The sequence below is a fragment of the Argiope bruennichi genome, chromosome 10 (genome assembly GCF_947563725.1).
Source record: "Argiope bruennichi chromosome 10, qqArgBrue1.1, whole genome shotgun sequence".
Classification (NCBI taxonomy): domain Eukaryota; kingdom Metazoa; phylum Arthropoda; class Arachnida; order Araneae; family Araneidae; genus Argiope; species Argiope bruennichi.
In genome coordinates this window covers 72,267,218-72,289,553 of record NC_079160.1, presented here as the reverse complement: position 1 = coordinate 72,289,553, position 22,336 = coordinate 72,267,218, and the positions used below count along the sequence as shown (strand labels likewise).

Here is a 22,336-nt window from a genome sequence, read left to right as displayed (position 1 = left end):
TAGTTAAGTGCTGTAGTTTTGCACAAAAAGAGCAAACTGAAATTTCAGGGTGGTCTTTTTGTTTTGCAGAAACAGATTTCGTCTTTCCTTCTGGTGTTTATACATCTGCAGAACTGTATAGGTTGTCCAAAGGTGAGCGAAACATCTTTAATACCAGTTTTGGATTGGATATATTTATCAAACCGCTATTCCATATTTGCGTCTTAGTTGTTAACCACGTGAATATTGTAGACTGTAGTTAGATTTTTTTTTTTTTTTTTACCATTATATCAGCTTTTTTTCTGTGCTTCTTTGCTTTGCATGAAATTCTGTGTTTTAAATGACATTAGTCATTAAAAAATATAGAAAGTAGTGTGCATGTTTGTTTTGGTTTGTTTGACTTTTAGGGTAGTAATTGGTTCGGTTTTTTAAAATATCTCTCCGCACTTTTTAAAAAATCATTACATTTATAAGAAATGTCTTATCTAAATAAAGCAATGAAAATATAGGCAATTTTATGAAAATCTTTTTTTTTATATGGGAAATAATCTGAAAACTATATTATAGTTCTTATTTATATATAGTTATGTATCAATGTATTTTAAAAAATTGAATTTCCTGTGTAAAAGCTTTGAACAAGTGAAACAGTTGCATTGATCAGTTTCTGTTATTGTTAATTAATAGCATTTGTTATAGTTTGAAACTTATTTTTTTATATTTATATTTCTTCCGAACATCATAAATTACTAGTGACAAAATGATAACTTTTACATATTTCTTTTGTTTTAAAATTTTCTCTTCTCTATATAAATTAAAACATGTCTGTGAAAGCAAAATTATATTTATTTGTTGTAAATATAATCCATCTTGCAATATACTTAAAAGAATTAAAAAGATGTATCTTAAATTTCTTCAGCAGTTTTAAAATATGGGGAATAACTCTTGGTTTTATAATTGTATATTTTTATTTTGACTGTTTAGTTTATCCTTTAAATGTGCATTAGGAACTAACCCATGGCTATTTTATTAATACCTTGTTTTAAAATTTAATAAACCATAATAAACTAAAATTCTGATGTGTAGTTGCTACTGTTTTTCCTCTTGAAAATCGAATTTGAATAATTGGTTGAAATAGAATTATTGGTAGACTAATTCTACATCAATTATATATTGCAGCAAATAATTGATATAATGCTTTAATGTTTAGTTCTTTTAGATTGACAAATTTAAAGTTAACAGTATTGCATCTGTGTTAATTGTTAAATTATTAAATGCAAGCAATTTATTTGAGAAAACTATGAATGAGATGATTTACATTGTTATTGTATCTTTTTTCAGCCTCTATATTGCAAACCACAAGTAATTGCCAACCAACCCTAAGTACCATGATCAAGATTGAATCTCCTACCTATTACTGCAACAGTTATTCCTCACCTCCTGATCACCGGGGGCTCCCCTCAGGGCCTCCTTTAGCTTTGCATCCCCACAACAATCATCCTCCAAGTCCTCCAGAAGAACCTCATAGTAAACGGCTACGTAAGATGTCTGCCAATGATGATGATGTCGTTGACAAAGTCCACAACGACATATCCAGTTTTTACGGGCAGAGCCCAGCTCAGTTGCACAGCCAAGCCTCTTGGAGTAGTGATATTGACCAAGGTATTTCAGGTTTTTATTATTGTTAGCTTTATTGTATGAAGGTTATTAATTTATTAGGAATATGAAAATGGCATATTTGAATGAATGAAACACTAGTCAGCCAGTTGATACATCGCATTAGAAAGACCAGCATGCATCTTTATGAATACTTTTTAGGTGTAATTGTGTTAATATGTACTAATAGTTATCATTTTAAGTGTATTTCCTTTTATATGTAAAACAAGTAATAAGCATAAGTAATTTGATGATTATATCTTTCCTCACATTTGTTACAAACCTGAAATGGAAGCCTCAGAACCATGGCTGTTTAATTTCATATTTTTCAGTTTGTGCTATTATTAGCATTGATTCTGTTTTATCATAATGGTTATATAAAAAATGTTCACATTATTAAGTTTTTACACATTTAAGGAATAATGATGAAAAAGGTTTTAATTTTAATCAGCAACTTTGAAGAAAAGAAAAACTTTGATATATAGTTTTTTTTCTTTTTTCCTATATTAAATTTGCTATACTATATTTATGTACTCATTTGGGAAAGGTAAAAAATCTTTCATTTTCATATATTTAGAAAAGGTATTCTCCCTAGATGATACATCTACATTTTTTATTTTATTTGTATTTCTTTTTACTTAATTTTTAAAAAAAATTTTAATGAGGAACAAATACAATTGCTCTTTGCATGAAAATCAGTGTTTTTTGTTCATATTTTTCTTTTCCTTTCTTAAGTAAGTAATTTTTATTTTATATAATTTTTTTCTATATCAATATTTTTTTTTTGACTTCCAAATTTATTAAATGATATTTCTATTAGTATGTCTATTAATTTAGTATTAAATATCCACTTTTAAGGTGTATGCTTAAGATACTTAATTAATATCAGATGATAATTATATGCATAATTTTTTTAATAATATTGCACATGCAAGTTTTTGTTCATTCACATAACAATAATGTATCTGTATTTTGAATACTTTATTCTGATATTATATTTTCATAACTATTCCTTGATTGGTGTTCTATGAAAAATTTTTTTTGCTATTTTTACACAATTCTCTTATGCTTTCCTTAGTCTTTCTTTTATTCATATAGAGATGTTATGAAAAAATATGCTAAATTCAATGAAATATTTAATATTTGTGTAATTATTTAAGGATATTTAAGTAATTAAAGTTTGATTTTAAAAATAGTATTATTTTATTAATTGAATACCATTGGACTGCCTTGGAAATTATTTTTAATAAACAGAATCAAATTGAACAGTATTTATTTTTCCATGCTTCTTTCTCTTATTTTTACTCTGTTGTCTCAATAATTTGTATTTCTTTGGCCTTCCATATCCTGTATCTGGTTTTCTATTCTTTCATAGTTTTGTTGAACTCTTTCATCTAAAGAGTTATCTTGAAATAGTAAGGACATCTAAACAATTCTTTAAATTAAGAGATAACTTCATTACAGCTATCATATTGGGATTTTGCTGGAATTAATTTTTTTATATTTTTCTCATATTCTAACAGTGGCGCTATCATTCTGTTATAATAAACTTGGCACATAGGAAGACTTTTTTTAAAGATGCAGTACTTTCAGAATTTTCTTTAAAATGCTATCTATCCAATTAGTTATTTTAGCAATAAAAATATTCTATTTCCCCCATTCATGCAATGAACTTTTCTGTCAAGACTTCATTTGTTTTTAAATAAGAAAATGAAATAATCAAGAAAATTCGAACAGAATGATTAATTGAATTCATTTCTAAAAATTTTAATGGAATATTTTTTTAATTACTTTTTGAAGTTTTTTTCCAAGTCTACAAATCAATATTTGATATCTATGTAGAAACCTATCCTTTCAATCAGAATAGCATGTACTATTTATTATATCTTGCTATTAAGGTTTCCTCAAAATATACAACTTTTTTTTGGAGTCAAGATCTAGGGTTTAAAAAACTATCTTTTTGTTACTTTCCATATTTTAGTACTATTAAGTTCATTAAAATCTGTTAGTTGGAATAATGCATTTCAATCTGCTAAATTTCTAAATCAGGATTAATTAGTGAATTTAATCCATCGCTAGTGATTATTGTATGCACAAATTTGTTCAAAGTGATTTTTTTTCCAACAAAACTAGTTTTTTCTCAATTTTTTTCCTGGGCTTCTTTTTCTTCTTTCTCTTTTGAATTTTGTCTGGATCTGAAGCAAGATTTTTATTGAAACCTCTCAGAATCCATCTCATTTAGACCTGAAGTCTTGATCAGCGAGCATAATGTGTCCCTATTGCAGGTGGACCCCTGACCCCACACCCACCCTCCAAGGAAATTGGTATCACAGCGGCTGATGCCGATCAATCCTCCAAACTTCAAGATGGTAAGTTGGTATTTATTTATTCAGAGGCAGAGGTTTAAATTTTTCAAATTAAAAATTATTCTCTTAAGAAGTATCAACACTAGTACAATCAGATTATTTAAGGTATTATGCATCTGTATATTCTCTCCAGCATTCCTTGCTCGTAATATATTTTGATAAATATATGCTTTTATAGATGTTTTTTATAAATTGCTAAATTTTTCTGTTATTATAATATAATTGCATCTTTTTTTATAAAGATAACGTGTTTTTGTGATAAGAACGCTTTAATTACAATTTATATTTGTTGTAGAATTTTTGGAAAATAATTAATTTTTTTATAGCAGGTAGATTTCAATCTACAGAGAAATAAATTTAATTTTAAAAAAATAATTTAAAAGTAGAAAATTTTAAACTGTAAAAACATAAATAATTATATTAGATTAGCTGTAAATAATTTGTGAATTGCAATAGTAATAACTAAAATATGAGCTCTGTTTGCAGTTATCTCTGAATTTAGTAATTAAAAGGACTAAATTGCAAAATTTCTGTTATTAATATGAAAAAAGACAATTATTTAATATTAAAGATTAACTACATTCAGTTGATAATTCTAAATGTTTCTTAAAATAGATCATGAATAAGATTATAAGTATTTTTTTAGCTGTTCTGTTACTTGTATTTATACTATTAAAAAATTATGAAATTCCCAAGCAACTTAAATGTAAATTTTGTATTAATCCTATGTATATTTAAAGTAACTTAGAAAATTCTAAAGTGATTTATTGTAAATAGTCAGTTTTGCACTAATTTTCTTGGAGGTGTGTGCTTACCCTTTTCACCTTCTGTGCTACCTTTCCTTGAAATCACTATGTATCCCTTTGCATCATTCATTCTATTGGTCTTAAAATTTTTCTGGCACTTTTATTTTCTGGAAATGTTTCTTTCATTTCTCTTCTCTGCATTGGTTCACTCTTGTATCATGCTGCTGTTTATTGGATTTGCACTCGTCTCGCATTCTTTTTTTTTTAATGCAATTCTCTGACATTCATTTTTCTTTTCTGTTCTAGTTCTTGCTTGCTTTATAGAATCTTATTCTGTAGCATGGTTGAATCATGTGAAGTGCACATGATGAAAATCAAATTTGTTTAATCACTCTAGAAAATTTCTTGAAGTTAAAATTTCAAAATTAGCATTTGGTTGATGGAGCTCTTTTATTTGAATTTGTTGTATATTTTCGTATGTAAAAACTGTGAGTGAATGTCTTAAAATGTATTAAGTTGCAGTTTGTAAAATAAATGTTATTTTAGAAGGAAAAATTTTTTTTATAAATGTATAATAGATTTTAAAATAATTTCTTGTGATTGTTGATTACTCTGTGATAAATTTTAATATTATTTATTTTTATATGCTGTACTCTTGAAATTTAAATTTTTTGATATACATCTCCAGACATGATATGATTGTATTCAGATATTAAATTCATGTTAATACAGTATTGCCTTATAATTTAAAATATTATTTTGTAAGTAATAATTTGATCATGTGTTCTATTATTAGGAATTAAAATTGTTTTATAAATTTGAAGCACACATAACTATTTTCATATTATCTTTTGAAATGTTATTTTTAAAAAATGCTGTGGACTTCAGAAAGATGCTTAGGCTGAACAATTTAATATGTATGTTATGCTATGTGGGTTGGATATTGTTGCAATTAAATTACTGTTTTTAACAAATGAAATTAGTTACGTTAATTATGTTTCATTTCTTAGAAGAAATCAATTTTATACATGCATACTAATCTCTGTTGAATAGGTTTGCAGCAACACACAGCAATGAACATGACATCTCAGGCCTCCAATATTAGTGGTCCCCTTCCCCATTCCAGTCCTTACTACATCACTCCTGGAAAGTACCAAGAAAATGGAGACACGCTCTCTGATTTTGTCAACCTAGTGTGCCAAGAAGCTCAGAATTCTGGCCCAAGCCCACAAGTAATTATGAAAAATTAATTTCCTCCTATAACGAATTATTCTTAATTTTTTTACTCAGAAAATATATTGTACTTTAAGTTTTTTATAAAATATAGCTAATATTTTTCAAAGAATGTTAAATATTACTTTATAATTTTGAAACTCTTTTATTAAGAATTGTTACTTAAAAGCTGTCTATGTACCATACTTAAAATATATTTAAACATTTAAATAATAATAATAATTTACCTTTATTTTGAAATGCTCTACCAAGATTTTTAATTACAGATAATTAAAGCCTGCCATTCAGTATTAAGTTATTAAGGTTTTTCACTAATAAATTTTCAGAAATAAAAATAATTTGAAAAAGGCATATTATTCAGAATTAATGCAATCGTTCAGAATTCTTATTTTTATTGATTGAAGAGAATTTTTATGTATTTTATATGGAAAATGAAATTTAAGAATATTCTATAACAACCTGTTTGATACGCAAACAAATATAATGAACATTCGTAAGAAAAAAATCACATGATTACTGACTGTCTACCATTATGAGTAAACACAAATATTTTTAATGATAGGTTCTTGTATAATTTTAAAGGTGCAAAGATTTATTTCTGTTCAGTTAAAAGTATATTTATTTTGGAAAGTGCATAAGTAATAATAGTATCTAATCCTCCTTCTATTTTATTTAATGCTTTTTAAATCTAAAGTAAATTATTTTTTCAGACCAGCCAAGATTCTGAGGCACAGAGTCCCACAAAATTGCCACACTTCTACTCCAATCCGATGCTTCCTCCTCCCCCACCTGCCCCTATGGCACGACCTGTAGCCATCATACGATCAACAGGTACTTTTGAATTTATTTTGTAAGACATTTGAATACAAATTAAATTAAGATGACTCACTAATTTATAGGAATCTAAATGAATAAGAACATTTTGTGATTAGGAATATTTTTCAAGAACATTTCATTATTAAGTAACTCTCTTTTAACTGCTGTCTTTAGGTTGATATTTATAAAGTTATGGATGATTTTAGCTATTTAATGATTCTAACATCTTTTTTTTCACTTAATATATTATTATCATTACTTGAGAATTTAGACTTCTTTAATGAAAATTGTAGAATTATTTTAAGTTGTAGGTTTGTCATATCTATTTCTTTAAAAATATTTTCTGATTAAAAGATAAATTTTCTACGGTTTTAAATGCCATTTATCTTATTATTTGAATAATTGTCCTTTGTTAAGCTTTGAATAGTACTTTTTTTTTCTAACAGTGATTTTCGAAATTTCTTAAAATACATAATTGACTAATATTGTTATTATATTTTTGGAACACTTGTTTATTTTGTTTTATTTTTGAAAGTGCTAATTCATATATCTTTGCATGGGCTTTGAGTTTTGTTGACAAAAATGATTTCTTAGGCAAACTCGCTGCATTTTCTGAGATCAGCGGTTCTGCTCCAAGCCCTCCAAGCAATGTGAATCAGCCCGGGCCTAGGAATAGTTCCCCTGTCTCTGAAACATCTCCTGTAGGCAACTCTGTTGTTAGGGACAGTCGGAAGCAGCTGGCTTCTCCGCCAGCTCCTTCTCCAGGTAAGAGAAATGTATATTGTATTTTCCTTAAGATTTTTGACTTAGGTTTTATAACCTAACAATCATATATATTGGTGTTGTGCTCTTTTTTCAATTAAAGAACCTTAGAAATTATGTTGCCAAGATAATTTTTTTGTCATTATTATATAAATTTCATTCAACTTTAACTTTTTTTTTCTTTCCTTAATGGTGTTATTGAAAGTTGATGCTTCTTAGATTATGGCATACAGTATAGAATAAAATGCTTTTATTATTATTATTATTATTGTGGAAATTTCTCACTGAGGAAACTTCTAAAAATCCATTAATTGCTTTTCTGTTCATCCTTTATTATTATTTTTTTTTCATTTCTTGTATGTTTGTATATAAAAGCAAGAAAAGAAAGATTTTCCATTTAATGATATCTTTTGTTTTTTCTTGTGGGAAGTTAGGCAGCAATTTTCATCTTAAAGATGATTTTTTTAAGGTATATTTAAGGTAAGGCATGGCCATTAATCAAAGAAATGTACTGTCAAGAGGCTTAAGTGTCTCTAAAAGTGTGAGAAGTGCTCCCAGAAATGTTCTACACAAGGAAATGAAATACTGTTCAATTGGAAAATAGAAATAAAAAATTGCTCGATTAGCTCTTTAATTGAGATTGGTGCAACTAATGAATAATGCAGTTTTATCTTCAGTAACAATAATTAAATTTTGAGAATTGTGAGGAAGCAACGAAAGACCCACGTGAATTTGAAGTTAATGTTTTTATTTTAGAATTTAAATATTGAGAAATAGAATAAATTTTAAAAATGTAAATAAATTGAATTTATCAATTAATATATAAAGTGATGCAATTTATACTTATATTGCATATTAATGCGAATTAGAAACATGCTGAATTGCATATCATAAACAATTGATTAACGAAGATACTAATGTTAAATTGTTTTTTATAATTGCTAAATATACTTAAAATGTTTGTATTAATGAGCGTACATTTTTAAATACTATAATAAAAAGCGTATAAGCATGAAGAAAATGTTTTAATTTAAATCATTGATAAGGATTAGGAAAAATCAATATGTGCAGATGATGCTTGATTGTAAACAAAACTTGGGAATTCAGAACAGTATCCATTGGGTTTTTAAAAGTGACATTATAGCTACTTCTTTAAATATTCATATTCTTTAGATAGTTATTCATTATATATTTATATGTTATTATTATTATTATATATTAACTGATATACACTGCATTGTACAAGATTGAAATTGTATAATTAATATTAGCACTCTGTGAAATGCCAATACAACATAAATAAAAGCCGGTTTTAAAAGTATTAGCAGTACTTTAAATGCAAAAATAGTTTTATATAAATAATTAACACAAAAACCTTCTTATCTTCTACAATTTTAATTATAATGAAATCTGTTGTGCTGAAGATTTTTAAATCGTGTAGTATATTTACAATATTTTAATTGAGTGCTAATGGCACCACTTCCGTTTATAAAATACAGTTTGCAACTAATGAAAAACAGACTTGACAAATTCTTTAGTTAAACTTCTTTTATATTTTTCATTTCTTTATTCCTTTCTCATTAGAACCGTTAATTGTGAGTGCTATGTATTAAAAGTTAAAAATCATCACTTATCAAAATCATTGCATCAATATATAAAATATTTTTAATATAAAAACATCCTTTTATATAAAATATTAAATAAAGATAATGTTCTTAATCTGCATTTTGATTTTAATTAAAATAAGAAAATCCTTACTGCAAAGAATTTTAATATATTGCAGAATGTCTCAAACATTTATATGAACAACTGAAAGTTTATATCTTTTTCAAAAATTAAATTATTTTAAAGAATGTTACAAAATTTTACTAAACATTTTTAATGGCAACTTAAATCTGTGTTTATAGCTTGGAAGATGAAGGCAACCATTGCATCTGCTTATTAATGTCATTAAATGGATTGAAAGCAGAGCACAAGATAGACTTATTGTATGATTACTAAAATGAACACGATGTTAGGCGCCTCTCACAAGTTCAACTTTACTGACAATCCTTCATACATTAATTGCAGAGAAGTAGTTGATATTGTACGCAACCTATTGAAAGATACAAATTATTTAACTTATAGAGTCATGCTTTGAAAAATACTTTAAAATCTTTTTTTTTTTTTTTTCTGCTCAAGCTCTAGCCTACAAAAACTATTTAACCATCTTCTTTCAAGCTGTCAAATACTTTTACAATCATTAGATAATAGTCTTTATTGCTATATATTCCATGCTTTTTATATTCAAATGAAATTAGTTTTTCAACTGTTGATTTCAATCTCCATCCACCATTGAAACCAAGTAATCAAATAGAAAAAAAAATCATTTTTATATATCAATTAAGTAAAATATATCTTATTGAAATATCTATCTTTTCCATATTTGGTTTCGTTTAACTCTGTTTAGAAAATATTATCTTTTTGATTTCTGCTTCTTACTAAATGTCTATAAAGGGTGCATAGTTTTTAATTAATAAAAAAATAAAATTTAACTCTAATTAATCTTTTTTTATTCTTAATATATTTAGAAATAAGATTTTTAAAAAATGTATTGAGTACTTAACTTTCTATTAGCAATAGGAAAAGGGCATTTTGGTTTAATTTATGCAAAGTATTCTTTAGATATTTATTCATTAATATATATATGCAGAATTTAAAAAAAATTACTGCAGAACAAATAAATTTTATTTTCTGAAAACTGTTATATTCAAATTTTACTTAAAATATTAATTATGCTTTGATGTCAAATGCAGTTCTGAAATTAAAAGAATTTAAAGCAATACTTCTTCTGCCAATACATTAAATGCTAAACTATAGTGTAATTTTATTTCTATTAGTCATTTGCATTATATGAGATTTTTTTTTCTATGAGTCATTTGTATTACATGAAATTTTCTTTCTATTTGTATTATATTATATGATATGAAGAGTTTCTGTAATAAATATTATGTAATAATATTATGTAATAAAATTATTTCAGTTGCTCCTGGTGGCAGCAACGGTCTTGATGGTTCCCAAAACAACAGAGGATCTATGAGTAGTCCTTTCGCTTCTCTACCAAGGCCAGATAATAACTTCTCTCACATTCATCCACAAACCCACCAGGTAAGTTAATCCCTACAACTTCTAACGATGAAAGCTTTTTTTTATTAATTATATTCCTTTTCATGTAAAAAGTTGTTAATAAATGCATGTATAAATTTGAATAATTGTATTCCAGATGTTCTATTTGGTATTATTCTAATTTTCATTTTAAAGCATTATCAACAAATTTCAATTTTCAATATTTAAAAGGCTTTTGACTATAAATTTTATTGTTGTTGAAAAGAAATAGAAATCTGAAATTTGTAAAAATACTTGTAGATCTTTCTTGAAGATGATCTATATAGTTTGGCATTCAGTGATTGCATTTTAGCTTTAAATTTTGTGCTAGTACTTTATAAAATGATTATTTCAAATTGTATTAGTAAAGCTTTGTTTTCTGATAATATATATGGTTAAAAGTGCTATAAAATGCATGCATGGTATATGCAAGTGGCATTAAAGTGCTTTTTTCCTCCACCTGTAAAAGAATGTTAGTTGGAAGAGGGTCATCTGAAGAATATGAAGCCTTTTAATATCTTCTTGTGAGGCAGTGTTTTAAACATATTTGCACTAAAGCATCATTCATATCATGAAAGTGTGTTTTTCTATAATCATAAAAAAAGGGGTAGGGAGCAAAAGGTTACTTAATTAACTATATATGACATAGTTATTAAAATAGTTCTTTTTACGTTTTAAAGAAATCTTATGTGGATGAAGTAATAAGAGAATAAGCATTACCTTGATGGGAGTCAGTATTTTATAGTGCAGGGAAGCATTAAAAAAAAGTGAAATTATAGGCTTTAAATTTTTGGAAATCTTTTGTGAATACTTTAATGTGAGAATAAGCGCCTTCAGAATAAAAGTCAATATTTTAACAATGCATGGAAGTATCTTTATAAAATGACAGTGACATTAAAAATTTGATATTGTTTAAATTCAGATTCATTCTGAATGAAATTTTATTCTTACTAAAAGATATGCCTGCATGTGTGTGTTTATTACTATATCATCTTGTGATTGTATGTTTGAAATAAATATTATCTCACTGGGAATTTGTTACCCATATTGATATTTATGTTAGCAGCTCTTCTCATACACAAACATCAGCCCAGTGAATGCGATGAGTGGTATGATCAGCCCCACCAATTTGAGCATGTTCACCTCCCCTTCTACTACGCCGCGCACGACCCCTCGCACCACCCCTGTGCCCAGGTGGAATGCAGCTCCTTTCATCACCTTAGACGAGAACCTCGATTACAACATGATGGCAGGACTCATGCCCACCAACCATACAGACTCTGACCCACCACACATCATTGAGACTGAAGGAGAAATAGAAGGTGAGAGTGAGAAGTTAAAAATAAATCTCTTATTTATATTATCATTCAACTTGATTATAATACAAATTCAATTTTTGACAGCTGATTCTCACGCTTAATTAATATAATATGCTGTGAACTAAAAATTTATTTACTAGAGGATTTGATAATGGAGAACCAAGCTAACAGATGAAATGAATACAATATGTCTGTACTGTTTCATTTTTGTAATTATCTAAACAATTATTATCTATAATTATCTAAACAAATGACATCAGGGTTTTTTTTCCCCACATTTCATGAACAAAAACAGACTTGATTGATAGTAGTAGAATTAATATTCAAATTTTGTAATATTTTTATGGACACTCTAGCTATTTTTTCAAAGTTTGTAAATATTTTGATTTAAAATAAATATTTAATTTGATGCTAAAAAAATTTTATGTGTTGAAAACTTTCTTCTGGTAATTCCTGATTGTAAAAAATAAGTGTATTTGAATTTGAAATCTTGCCTATGAAACATTTATTTAACTAAGTAAAGAAATTAACAGGAAATGAATTATGTGTAAACAATCTAGAAGAATCTATAAATCAGAAAATAAAAAATATAATACAGATTGCAGGAGGTTTTATATTATAACTCTTTGAAAAGTGTTGACCATTGTCAAAATCTAAACATAGTTTGAGAAACTATTTAGTTTATAATTTAGTAAGTAAATGCCTTGTTAACATTTCATTTTCAAAAACATTGAATCTCTATACTTATAAATAATAATATCGACTTTTATACACACTTCATCCTTTAATATTTATTTCCCTTATGTTCCAGAACGCTACTTCACTGTTGTTCACAACAATGATGGTGTAGATGCAAGCAGTCAAACTGCCGGTGGCAGTGCCCCTGTGACTCCTACAAAGTCTCAACCATCCTAAGTTAACAGATTTTTATATTTTAAAAACCACATAGAAGTGTACAATAGAAGGGAAAACACCTTATCGCCCAATTCGTTTGTCGAGATTATCGTTTTGCTATTGTTTGAGGGACAGCAGTGACTACACATACTTACCCACAGCTCCTGGTTGGTGTTGGCAAACTCTCTGCCAAAAGGTTCGCTAAAATAATGCAAAAGTACAAAGCAAAGTAAACTCGTAAAAAAAAGTACTCAAGTGTGTGTGCCAGAGACAATCAAAAGGCGTTGGATGAAAGGAAACCAAACTAAAATAAAAGAAAGGAGCATCAAGACTGGAATTGATGCCTTATCTAAACACCTCACCTTCTGAAGAGGTGCTGTGCTCTTATTCTCTTCCATTTCATTGCTTATAGCTAAGAGATTTCTAAGACAATTACTTCCGCCCATTGAGATTTCACTATGGTTACTTCCTGGGGCCTCAGTAGGTTTTCAAGAATTTTGCATTTTAAGGACTTAACAGTAGAACCTTCAGCACACCCAGCCAGGAAAGGGAATTGGGACACTGCTGTGAGTTTGACCATCACCTGCTTATTAGAGCTTACATTTTATAATACTCACATCCCCACTGACTTCGCTTATCTGCAATGTAAATAACATCCTGCTTCATTCAAGTTGAGAATTTTGTTGTAAATAGATTTCTATTTTAAAGGCAAAACTACTGTTATAAAGTAGGAATGTCAAATTATAAACTTTTATCTTTAATAGTTTTCTCAAGTGTAAATCAAAGCCCAAAATTATTTATAATTACTTCTAATATCATAGCTGTTGAGTAGCTATTGAATAGAAATACAAATTATTTTAGCTTTTTCTCAGAATGATTGGATTTGTTTTAAATTTTTTCACTGTGGCTAGTTCAAAAAATAAAATGTATATATTTATATATATATTTATTAAAAAATTATTTGCAAATTTTAATATTAAGAGAAATCCTGTCTTTTGTTTTAAAAAATATATTTAATTTAATTCATTAATGCCACAACCCTGTTCATTATTATGTTTTTATTAGTACAGTAATAAAAAAGAAAAACTTAAGTATGACATAAAGTATTATTCAGCATTTCTTTACTCTAGTAATTCTAAATATTTCCATTTCATATTTTTTACAATTAATACATCATCCATTCTATTGGGAGTTCCTAATTGTTCAAATTATTTTTGAAACGTCTCCTCTTTATTAATTGTAAAGACTCATGGTGCTGATGAGTTGTCAAGTCAGTCAGAAGTTTCAAATCCATTACTTAATCCCTCTGCCGAGGCTGGGTGTGCATTAGATAAAATTTCTGTAGATTACAAACAATTTTCTCACTTTTTAATAAGTCAAATGATATATAGAAAGGCATCTCAATTTGCCTCTTGCCTTTCAAATCTTTAACTAACGATTATTCCTAGTGGCCTAGAAGATAGTGAGATAGAAAGCGACTGCTAGAATAATTAGATGCTGCTAGCGAAATAAAACAAGATAATAATTTTTATTTTTAACACTCTTTGCTCCTGAAAACTAAGCTCCATTTAAGACAAATGTAGAAAAGGTTAGATGGTAGATTGAATTTTCAGAGGCGCCAAAAAAGACATACAGGAAACTACTATTTGTGTGTTAGATTTTTATTTCTTGAGTCATATACCATATATATTTGTTGAATAATTTTTATTTGTACTTTTTTTAGTAATTATTCAGTTAGAATGCATAAGGGCTGTGATCATGACTATCTTGTTCATCTTTCATGCAAATGCCATTAAGAATGTTTTCTTTCTAATATATATGAAATCATTGAGCGAAATCACCAGAAATTTTTTCGAAAAAAAATCATTCTAAAGCAATGTTTCTTTTATTTTGTTTTTGAAGTTCTACAGTAACTTATCCTAAAACTTTAATTTAAAAAAATGATATTTTAATAAAACTGTTTCAATGATTATGTAAATGTTTCAAAATTTACTAATATCTTTCTATGTGTAATATCTTTCTATATGTAAAAATATTTCATTTTGAATCGTTTTTAATGGAAATGTAAAGCTTGTCAAGATTCCATGATCACACCCATTCGAACAAAATGTCCATTTTGGATCTTTTATTTCAAAAATTTTATTGTACTTTGTTTAAACCAGGATTTATAATATCCTCAGCAAATGTTTTTTAGCAATTTTAGACGACACCGAGTGATCTTACGGCTGTCTTGGCGCCTCTGTTCATTTTAAAAAGAAAAAAAAAGTACTACTATAAGTGCTCTTGATTCAGTCTCTTTTGACATTGTTGAATCTATTACATTTTTCAAGTAGAAACTATTCATGAAATGTAGAATTAATGTTAACCATTTTAAATTTTTTGCCTCTTTGGCGCATGAATTAAAGAATCTATTCCTAGATCTTTAGGAATGACTTGTTGAATTAATACTGAAAAACCATTCAGGGCATTTTTACATTTTGCCCATCTTTTCCTTGTAGAATAGGTTTTCTCTCAATTTTCCTCTCCTGTTGAGGAGAGGAATGAAAAACAATGTAAAGTTATCCATTTTCTATTATAAAGTTGAATCTCCATATTTTTCTGAACTTACCCAAGAAAGAATTTGCAAGTCTTTTGTTTCTTTATGTGTGATGTGAGCACTCATTTTCTCCCACTTGAATAGAAATGCCTTCTCTGTGTTACAACTATGAAAAGTGAATTTTAAGAGCAATAATGTTAAATGTTATTTTCTGAAGCAGTTAAAACTGTGAAACACAGTTATTCGTTAAAATTAGTGTTTTGCACAGTTATATTATTATAAAAGAAAATTATGTTTATTTATGTTTGTTGTTAAATGAAAGCATTTATGTTACCAAGGGCAATGTTAGAAATAATGATCCCAGATGCCAAAGATAATTGTATAGTGTTTCGACCTGGTTTTGCCCTGGGTCTGTGAAGCTGAAATTAATATTGAAAGATTATGTTTATTACTTGGTGATTAACAGCAGCAGTGCTATGGTGCTATATTGCATGCTGATAAGTTCTTGAAGAATTGTTATTCAAACTCTCAGGTAATTTACATTTTATGATAAATCCAATGATTTTCCTGCATTAATTTTGTAGAGTAAACTTTTATCTTGTTCTTGACTTTTTCTCCTTATAAGCACCTTTTGCATTCAAATTTAACACATATTTCTAAAATTCAACTGCATTATAACTTCCCTAACTCAGATGCTATTAATATTCGTAGTTACAATTGAATAGTAGAAAATTTCTCTAAAAACAGATATATTCTTGCCTTGCATTTCATTTCCATTCATTTTCAAATTCAAGTTTTGATAAAGATGAATGACATTTGAATTAATACTCAATATTATCTTTCTCTAACTCTTCTTTCATAAATTTTTAAAAATTTACTTTAAAGATAATTTGTCATATTATATTTACAAATCTTAGGATAACTTAATATCAATCCACTTTTGCTTCAAGTCTAAAATTTCTCTTTGTTCCTTTTGTGCATACAAATTCTTACTTATCTTTGATATGTGCCATATATTGTTCTCAAATAACTCAAGATTTTTTTTTTTTTTTAAAATTCAGATAGCTATAAAAATTATTGAATAACATTTATGTAGTTTAGAATAGTCATCTTTAGGCTTTGCTTTTTAAGAATATGATATTTATATTCATACCATCTGTGGCAGTTGAAACAAAAATTGTTTTGGACTGTTTCAAATCTCATTTGATAATGCTGCCAAGTTTGATTTCTTTGTACGGAATTTTATAGCTTTTTGAAGCAAAATGATTTTTTTTTCGTGATGAATTCTATTAGGCACCATATGGGGCATTGAATAGAGAAGGTAGCATGATCAAGTAAGATTTGACAATTGTCTGTTGTTTTTTAATTCACTTTCTACCAGCATTTCCTCCATTTTCTTCCTTTTGCCTGATTTACACTAGTCTGTATATTTTTTGTTGATTTTCTAGAACTGTACATACAAGTTATTACCATTATAGATTTTATGTAGCTGTAAATTAAGAGAGTGAAGAGAATCTGCTAAATTTTATGTAGCGTGACAATGTAAGCCCGGTGTTACTCATCTGAATTCTATTGTAATATTTTGCATGTTTTTCATTTTTCTTGTGTGCTGTGAAAATTATAAATTATAGTATTCGTTTTTCATCTTCGAACGCTGTTTTGTTTTGAGTTCTATTCTCAGGATGTGTGGAGAGACATTCACATGTTTTGCAAAAGTTAGTCTTCCTCCAATAACTACCCTTGCATTCTCATTTTTCATGATGCTTTGAAATGCATTATTTTAAATTCATGTATGTATTTGTGTATATAATGTGCATTGTACAGCTTTAGTTAGAAGTTTTTAATATATTGCATTAGGAAAGTTTTCTTAACATGATATAGATTTGAGTTTTGTAGTCGGGCATTCTTGCTGAGGCATTTACTTTCTGTGATGTTTTATGTGGTAGAGTGGCTTTACAACTTGTGTTATTAACAAAGATCAAGTGCTTTCTTAAATATTGCGAAAGCTAATGCTTGACAGTGATTACTGGAAGCAATAATATTTCTATTTCATAAATAGTACTTTAAGAAATCTATTTTTATTGAAATTATGGCAGTGATGTTTCTTGTAACATGCAACAAACTCTTTTAGTCTCCTACTTTTTATTTATTAAAAAAGTTTCAACTGATTATGAAATACATGTTCTTTCAATATAAGGTCATGTATATGAAATACATGGCCTTTCATATTAAGTTTAAGGTAATCATAGTGTAAACGGTGATGTAACTAGATAATATAGGGGCCCCTGACAGATATTTAGGATGGGGGCCATTAGAAAATGAAAATCATTACATATTGAAGAAATGTTTCTTTTTTGTAATGCTTAATTACACTTTACTGATTGATTTTAAAGACCCTAAATTTAAAAATATATATTAGGAAACAATTCAATACTCATTGAATGTCTGTTGAATTTTTGTAGAACACTTACTATTGGAGTGTATATAGAGATTAATTTAATTTTATATTTACCACAGTGTTTACTTCATTAATAAACTTAATTAATTTTCTGTCCTGAAGAATATGACAGGCATAGTGTTTGATATGCGCCATATAGATTGTATTGCAGTGTCTGAACCCCTGGCATTCTGCTACTGTATGGTTACATCATTAAATGAAATATTCTGTTTCATGATGAGACATTAAATGGAATTTATTGTGATACTAGAAATTATAATCAGTAATTAAACAGTCGTATATTTGAAATGGTGTATGATTGTTTGCACATTTTCAAAATAAATTTTTTTGAAATAATGTAAAAAGCATTTTTATAGCAAATGTTTTTTTAATACTATTTTAGAATCTGTTATTTCTCCAGGCATGGATATTTTACAAGTTTCAGTAGTTCACTTTGATATGTGTTGGTCGATCTAGAATGATCTTATATACTGGTTTTAACCTATTTTATTCTAGTATCATGAAGCAGCTTTGTTACAGAATGCTTTTAAAGAAACATTTCTGTTTTAAAACTGTAGTTCAAATAATCAAAACAGATAATTTATGTCTTAATTATTGTCAATTAAAAAGTGGAACTTTGAGGGTTAATATTTCAGAATAAGAGCTTAAAACTTCTTTGAAACCTATTTAACCAATTTCAGAAATATTTGTTATATGTATTTTAAATATTGATTTTGCTTTCATATGTGTGTTATTTATTCTTTTAATTAATTTTCTCCTTTTTCTTTTAATTTTTATTTTGTATGCTCTGTGTTTTAGTATGCTAGCGAAATCCAAAAATTTTTTTAAAGAGTTTTATTTATACACATAAAAAATTCTATTTTAAATTGCTATATATGTATGAAAGTTGCTTGTAGCTGTCTTTTAGTCATGTAAGTGCCAATTGTTTTGTTATTATTTTTTTAAAAATCAGATTGCTTGTTGAATCGTACAGTTGTAAATAGTGTATGTTTTGTTGTTACTTCCTTGTTATAGAAATTTGTTGATAAGTTATTTTTAAAAAATTGAATGAATTCTTTTGTGTAAAAACACATTGCATTGGTAAATACTTTTGTAAATTTGAGGTGATATTTATTTAATTACTTGTTATGTTTTTCTCTTTATAGTTATTATTTTGAAGCTTATAAAATAGCGAAAGTTCACTTATAAAGATATTTAAATCTCTAAAATATTTAAAATAAATAATAACTAAAAATATTTCAGAAATAAAATATTGTAGATAGTGTAATATCTGATATCTTTTAATAATTATATATATTTTTTTCTGTATTTGAAAATTAAATTTCTTCTTATCTTTCTGACCTTAAAATCAGCTCAATGAATTTTCTATCAAAATTAATGATGCAAATTTATTTTGCAATAAAGACTAAACATATGATTTATGTACTGTATTTAAAATCTATGCATCCCTTTTTTTCACTGTTATTATTGAAATGTTTAATATTGCAGTACTACTATCCGGTGTTTCTTATTCTAGTCTAAAAGTACATATATTTTGTTTAAGATGTCCAAAATTAATCATGTTATTTCAGTGCCTCTGCATATTAATTGCTCTAGTTTTATACATGTTCTTGTTCTCAAAGTTTGTGTATTTATATTAGTGAATTTACCTGCTGCGCTTGTCCCCTGATCTTAGACATACGGACATTATGCTGTACAAGTAAAGAAAATTTCTTCAAGCAAACTTAATTGCATCAGAATTTCTTATTGAAATCAATATGTGATGCTGTTTCCTGACTTATGTGAACGGTTGTTGATATTTTTCTCAAAACTGCAGGAAAATAATTTCTTTCAGAATAAATTTCACATCTAATGAAACCTGAAGCTGAATGTTTGGAATGGTGTTATCTCCAAAATATGGTTTCTCCATTTTTAATTGTTGCCTTTGAGTCATCTGTTTTCATGAAGCAATAATATTAACAGTATTTTATGAATAATGTTGAGCTCATCTATGCCAAGTGCCTGATATTTTATACAGTATTTGCCTCTATTATCAGATGTTATGAAGATATTTCTTCCTATTAAATGCTTTCTCTATATTATTAGCAATAACATTTGTACATATGCCTTATAAATATTGGTAGATGTAATGTAGTGTGTTTAGATTTATTGCTAGTAATGATGCTGTAGCTATTCAAACGACCCTTTCTTTCTCCACTGAACTTAATCTCTGTTGTTAAATTGCAGATCTTTTGAAATGTTGTGTATTCTAATCTGAGTATTATCTGTGATAGAGTTTTAGGGTTCCTTCACTTTAGATACAGTAATTTTTATTTAAAGTGTCTATCTCCCTTCAAATAAACAAAAAAAAAAATCTTCTAAAATCATTTATATTCATTGCTGGAATGATTTTATTTTTTGAAGCAAAAACCATATAGTTCTTAGGCTATTTTTTTATTATTATTATTCTTAAGAATTAGATCATAATGAATTAATATAATCAATGACCAAAACCTACTGGTATTTCAAGGAAGCCATTATTTTAATATATGTGATTATAACATTTGAAGGTTTGCAATAAAATATCTAAAAAAATATTACAGAATATAACCACAATAAAGAAATGCAAGTTATTGCTACTTACCTCGAATAATTTCTTTTATGAAAAAGTTAAGTAAATAACTTTGAATTAAAAAGGAGGGGGCTTTATTTTACTGCAATAAGCATAATTATAATGATAAAGAAATGTTAAGTCCATCTCTAAAATAATAATAATAAATAAAGTTTAAATTTTCCCTAATTTTGTTAGCATATTAGGTTTTATAAATTTACTTGGTCTCTTAACTTGTTTAAATATTACTTAATTTGTTTAAATATTATTACTATATGTCTATTAAATTTCATTTGTAATGTCCAGTCAGTCCATACATTACCATCAATTCCTAAATATTATGTCAAAATCTGTGGTTACTGATGTTAATTTTTTAATATTTAAAGTAATAATATTAATATTGTATACTATTAATGTATTTCATGTAATGTGATTAAGAGTTCTTGTATTTAATTTCCTTTAATAAAATCCAAATGAAAGTAAAGTTTAATATTCCAATTCATTTTTAAAAAGTAATGTTCAAAAAGTCTTCATTTTAAAAATTATTGCCATATCTAGAAATATTTTATGCAGAAATGTAGAATATCAAGTAAATTTAATTATCTTAAAAGCTTGATTTTTTTTAAAAAGAAATATATACCATTTTCTTGAGTATTTTGAATTGTAATCCTTTGATATTTGTTATGCTGATTGATGGTAATGTGGATGGGAAAAAAATTATTCCAAATTGAAAGCCAATTAAGAACTGTAAATCTAAAGTATATAGAGCAAAAGGATATATTCATGAATCCCCCCCCCCTTATTATTATCTTGCCTTGCTCTAGTCTTGGGAGGTACTGTGTTCTGAAGGATGTTCACTGGAGATAGAGTGGAAATGTTTGTTTGAATATCTGCAGCTCATTTTAGTGTGCACTCCTCAGCAAGCGATGCCCAGTTGTAAAGTTTTCTGAGTCAAATATGTTCATGATGGTGTGGACCACGACCATTCGTGGTGTATAATGTTTTATCTCGTATTTTTTTTTGTTGCATGAAAAGGTTTTTAAGAAATTGTCAACAAGTTTCCAGTTATGCGTGAAAAATTGATCATAGATTATTGAAGCTTATTTATGAGAGTTGTGTTTTTCATAAAGAATTGTAACATTGGCCAACATTTTGATTAATTTTGAATATGATGTTCAGACAATCATGGCTCTATTTCATGCTTATTCATATTTAACAAGAGAAACTTTTGATGAAATCCGAAAATCACTTGTTTTTGTCTCTTCTCTTTTATTTTACAAAATACAGATTTTATTGTAGTTGTTTGAAAAAAATAAATTGCTAAAAACATTTCTCACATAAGTTAGCATGTTTTTACAGTCCAACTTTTCATTTAAACAAAACTAATAACCAGAAATAAAACATTTTAAATACTTAATAAAGATTTTTCTATTACTAAAGAAACTGGTCTGTGTTGAAACCATTTTTCTTATGACTAACATGAATTTATCTATTGCTTGGATGTGTGAAATTCACTGCTTGGAACAGACTGAAACTGCCAATGAATAAATTTAATAAAAAGTTTTTTTAAAACTCATTTTTATTTCTGAACTAAAAAATAACATTATTTTAAATCCAGCATTATCCACATGAGAATACTATTATATAAATTCTGAAATGTTTAAAAAATTATTATTGTATTAAAATAATGTATTAAAAAACATTATTTTAAATCCAGCATTATCCACATGAGAATACTATTATATAAATTCTGAAATGTTTAAAAAATTATTATTGTATTAAAATAATGTATAAAAAATAACATTATTTTAAATCCAGCATTATTCACATGAGAATACTA

At 27.0% G+C, this 22,336-nt stretch overlaps 1 protein-coding gene across 5 annotated transcripts in view; it reads left to right on the top strand.

The window, feature by feature from the left end:
* The window catches only part of LOC129989368 (nuclear factor 1 X-type-like), an 81,981-nt gene extending 60,445 nt beyond the window's left edge, over window positions 1-21,536 (top strand). For 2 of the 5 annotated variants that reach the window (XM_056097861.1, XM_056097862.1), the window contains 9 exons: window positions 70-132; window positions 1,318-1,638; window positions 3,918-4,001; window positions 5,798-5,976; window positions 6,688-6,808; window positions 7,388-7,558; window positions 10,578-10,702; window positions 11,763-12,021; window positions 12,830-21,536. In XM_056097861.1, the coding sequence (XP_055953836.1) occupies window positions 70-132; window positions 1,318-1,638; window positions 3,918-4,001; window positions 5,798-5,976; window positions 6,688-6,808; window positions 7,388-7,558; window positions 10,578-10,702; window positions 11,763-12,021; window positions 12,830-12,933 (1,427 nt within the window). In that variant the 3' untranslated portion in view covers window positions 12,934-21,536. The remainder of the gene's footprint in view (window positions 1-69; window positions 133-1,317; window positions 1,639-3,917; window positions 4,002-5,797; window positions 5,977-6,687; window positions 6,809-7,387; window positions 7,559-10,577; window positions 10,703-11,762; window positions 12,022-12,829) is intronic. The other 3 variants (XM_056097863.1, XM_056097865.1, XM_056097866.1) reach the window with 3 other exon arrangements.
* The last annotated feature ends 800 nt before the right edge of the window (window positions 21,537-22,336 follow it).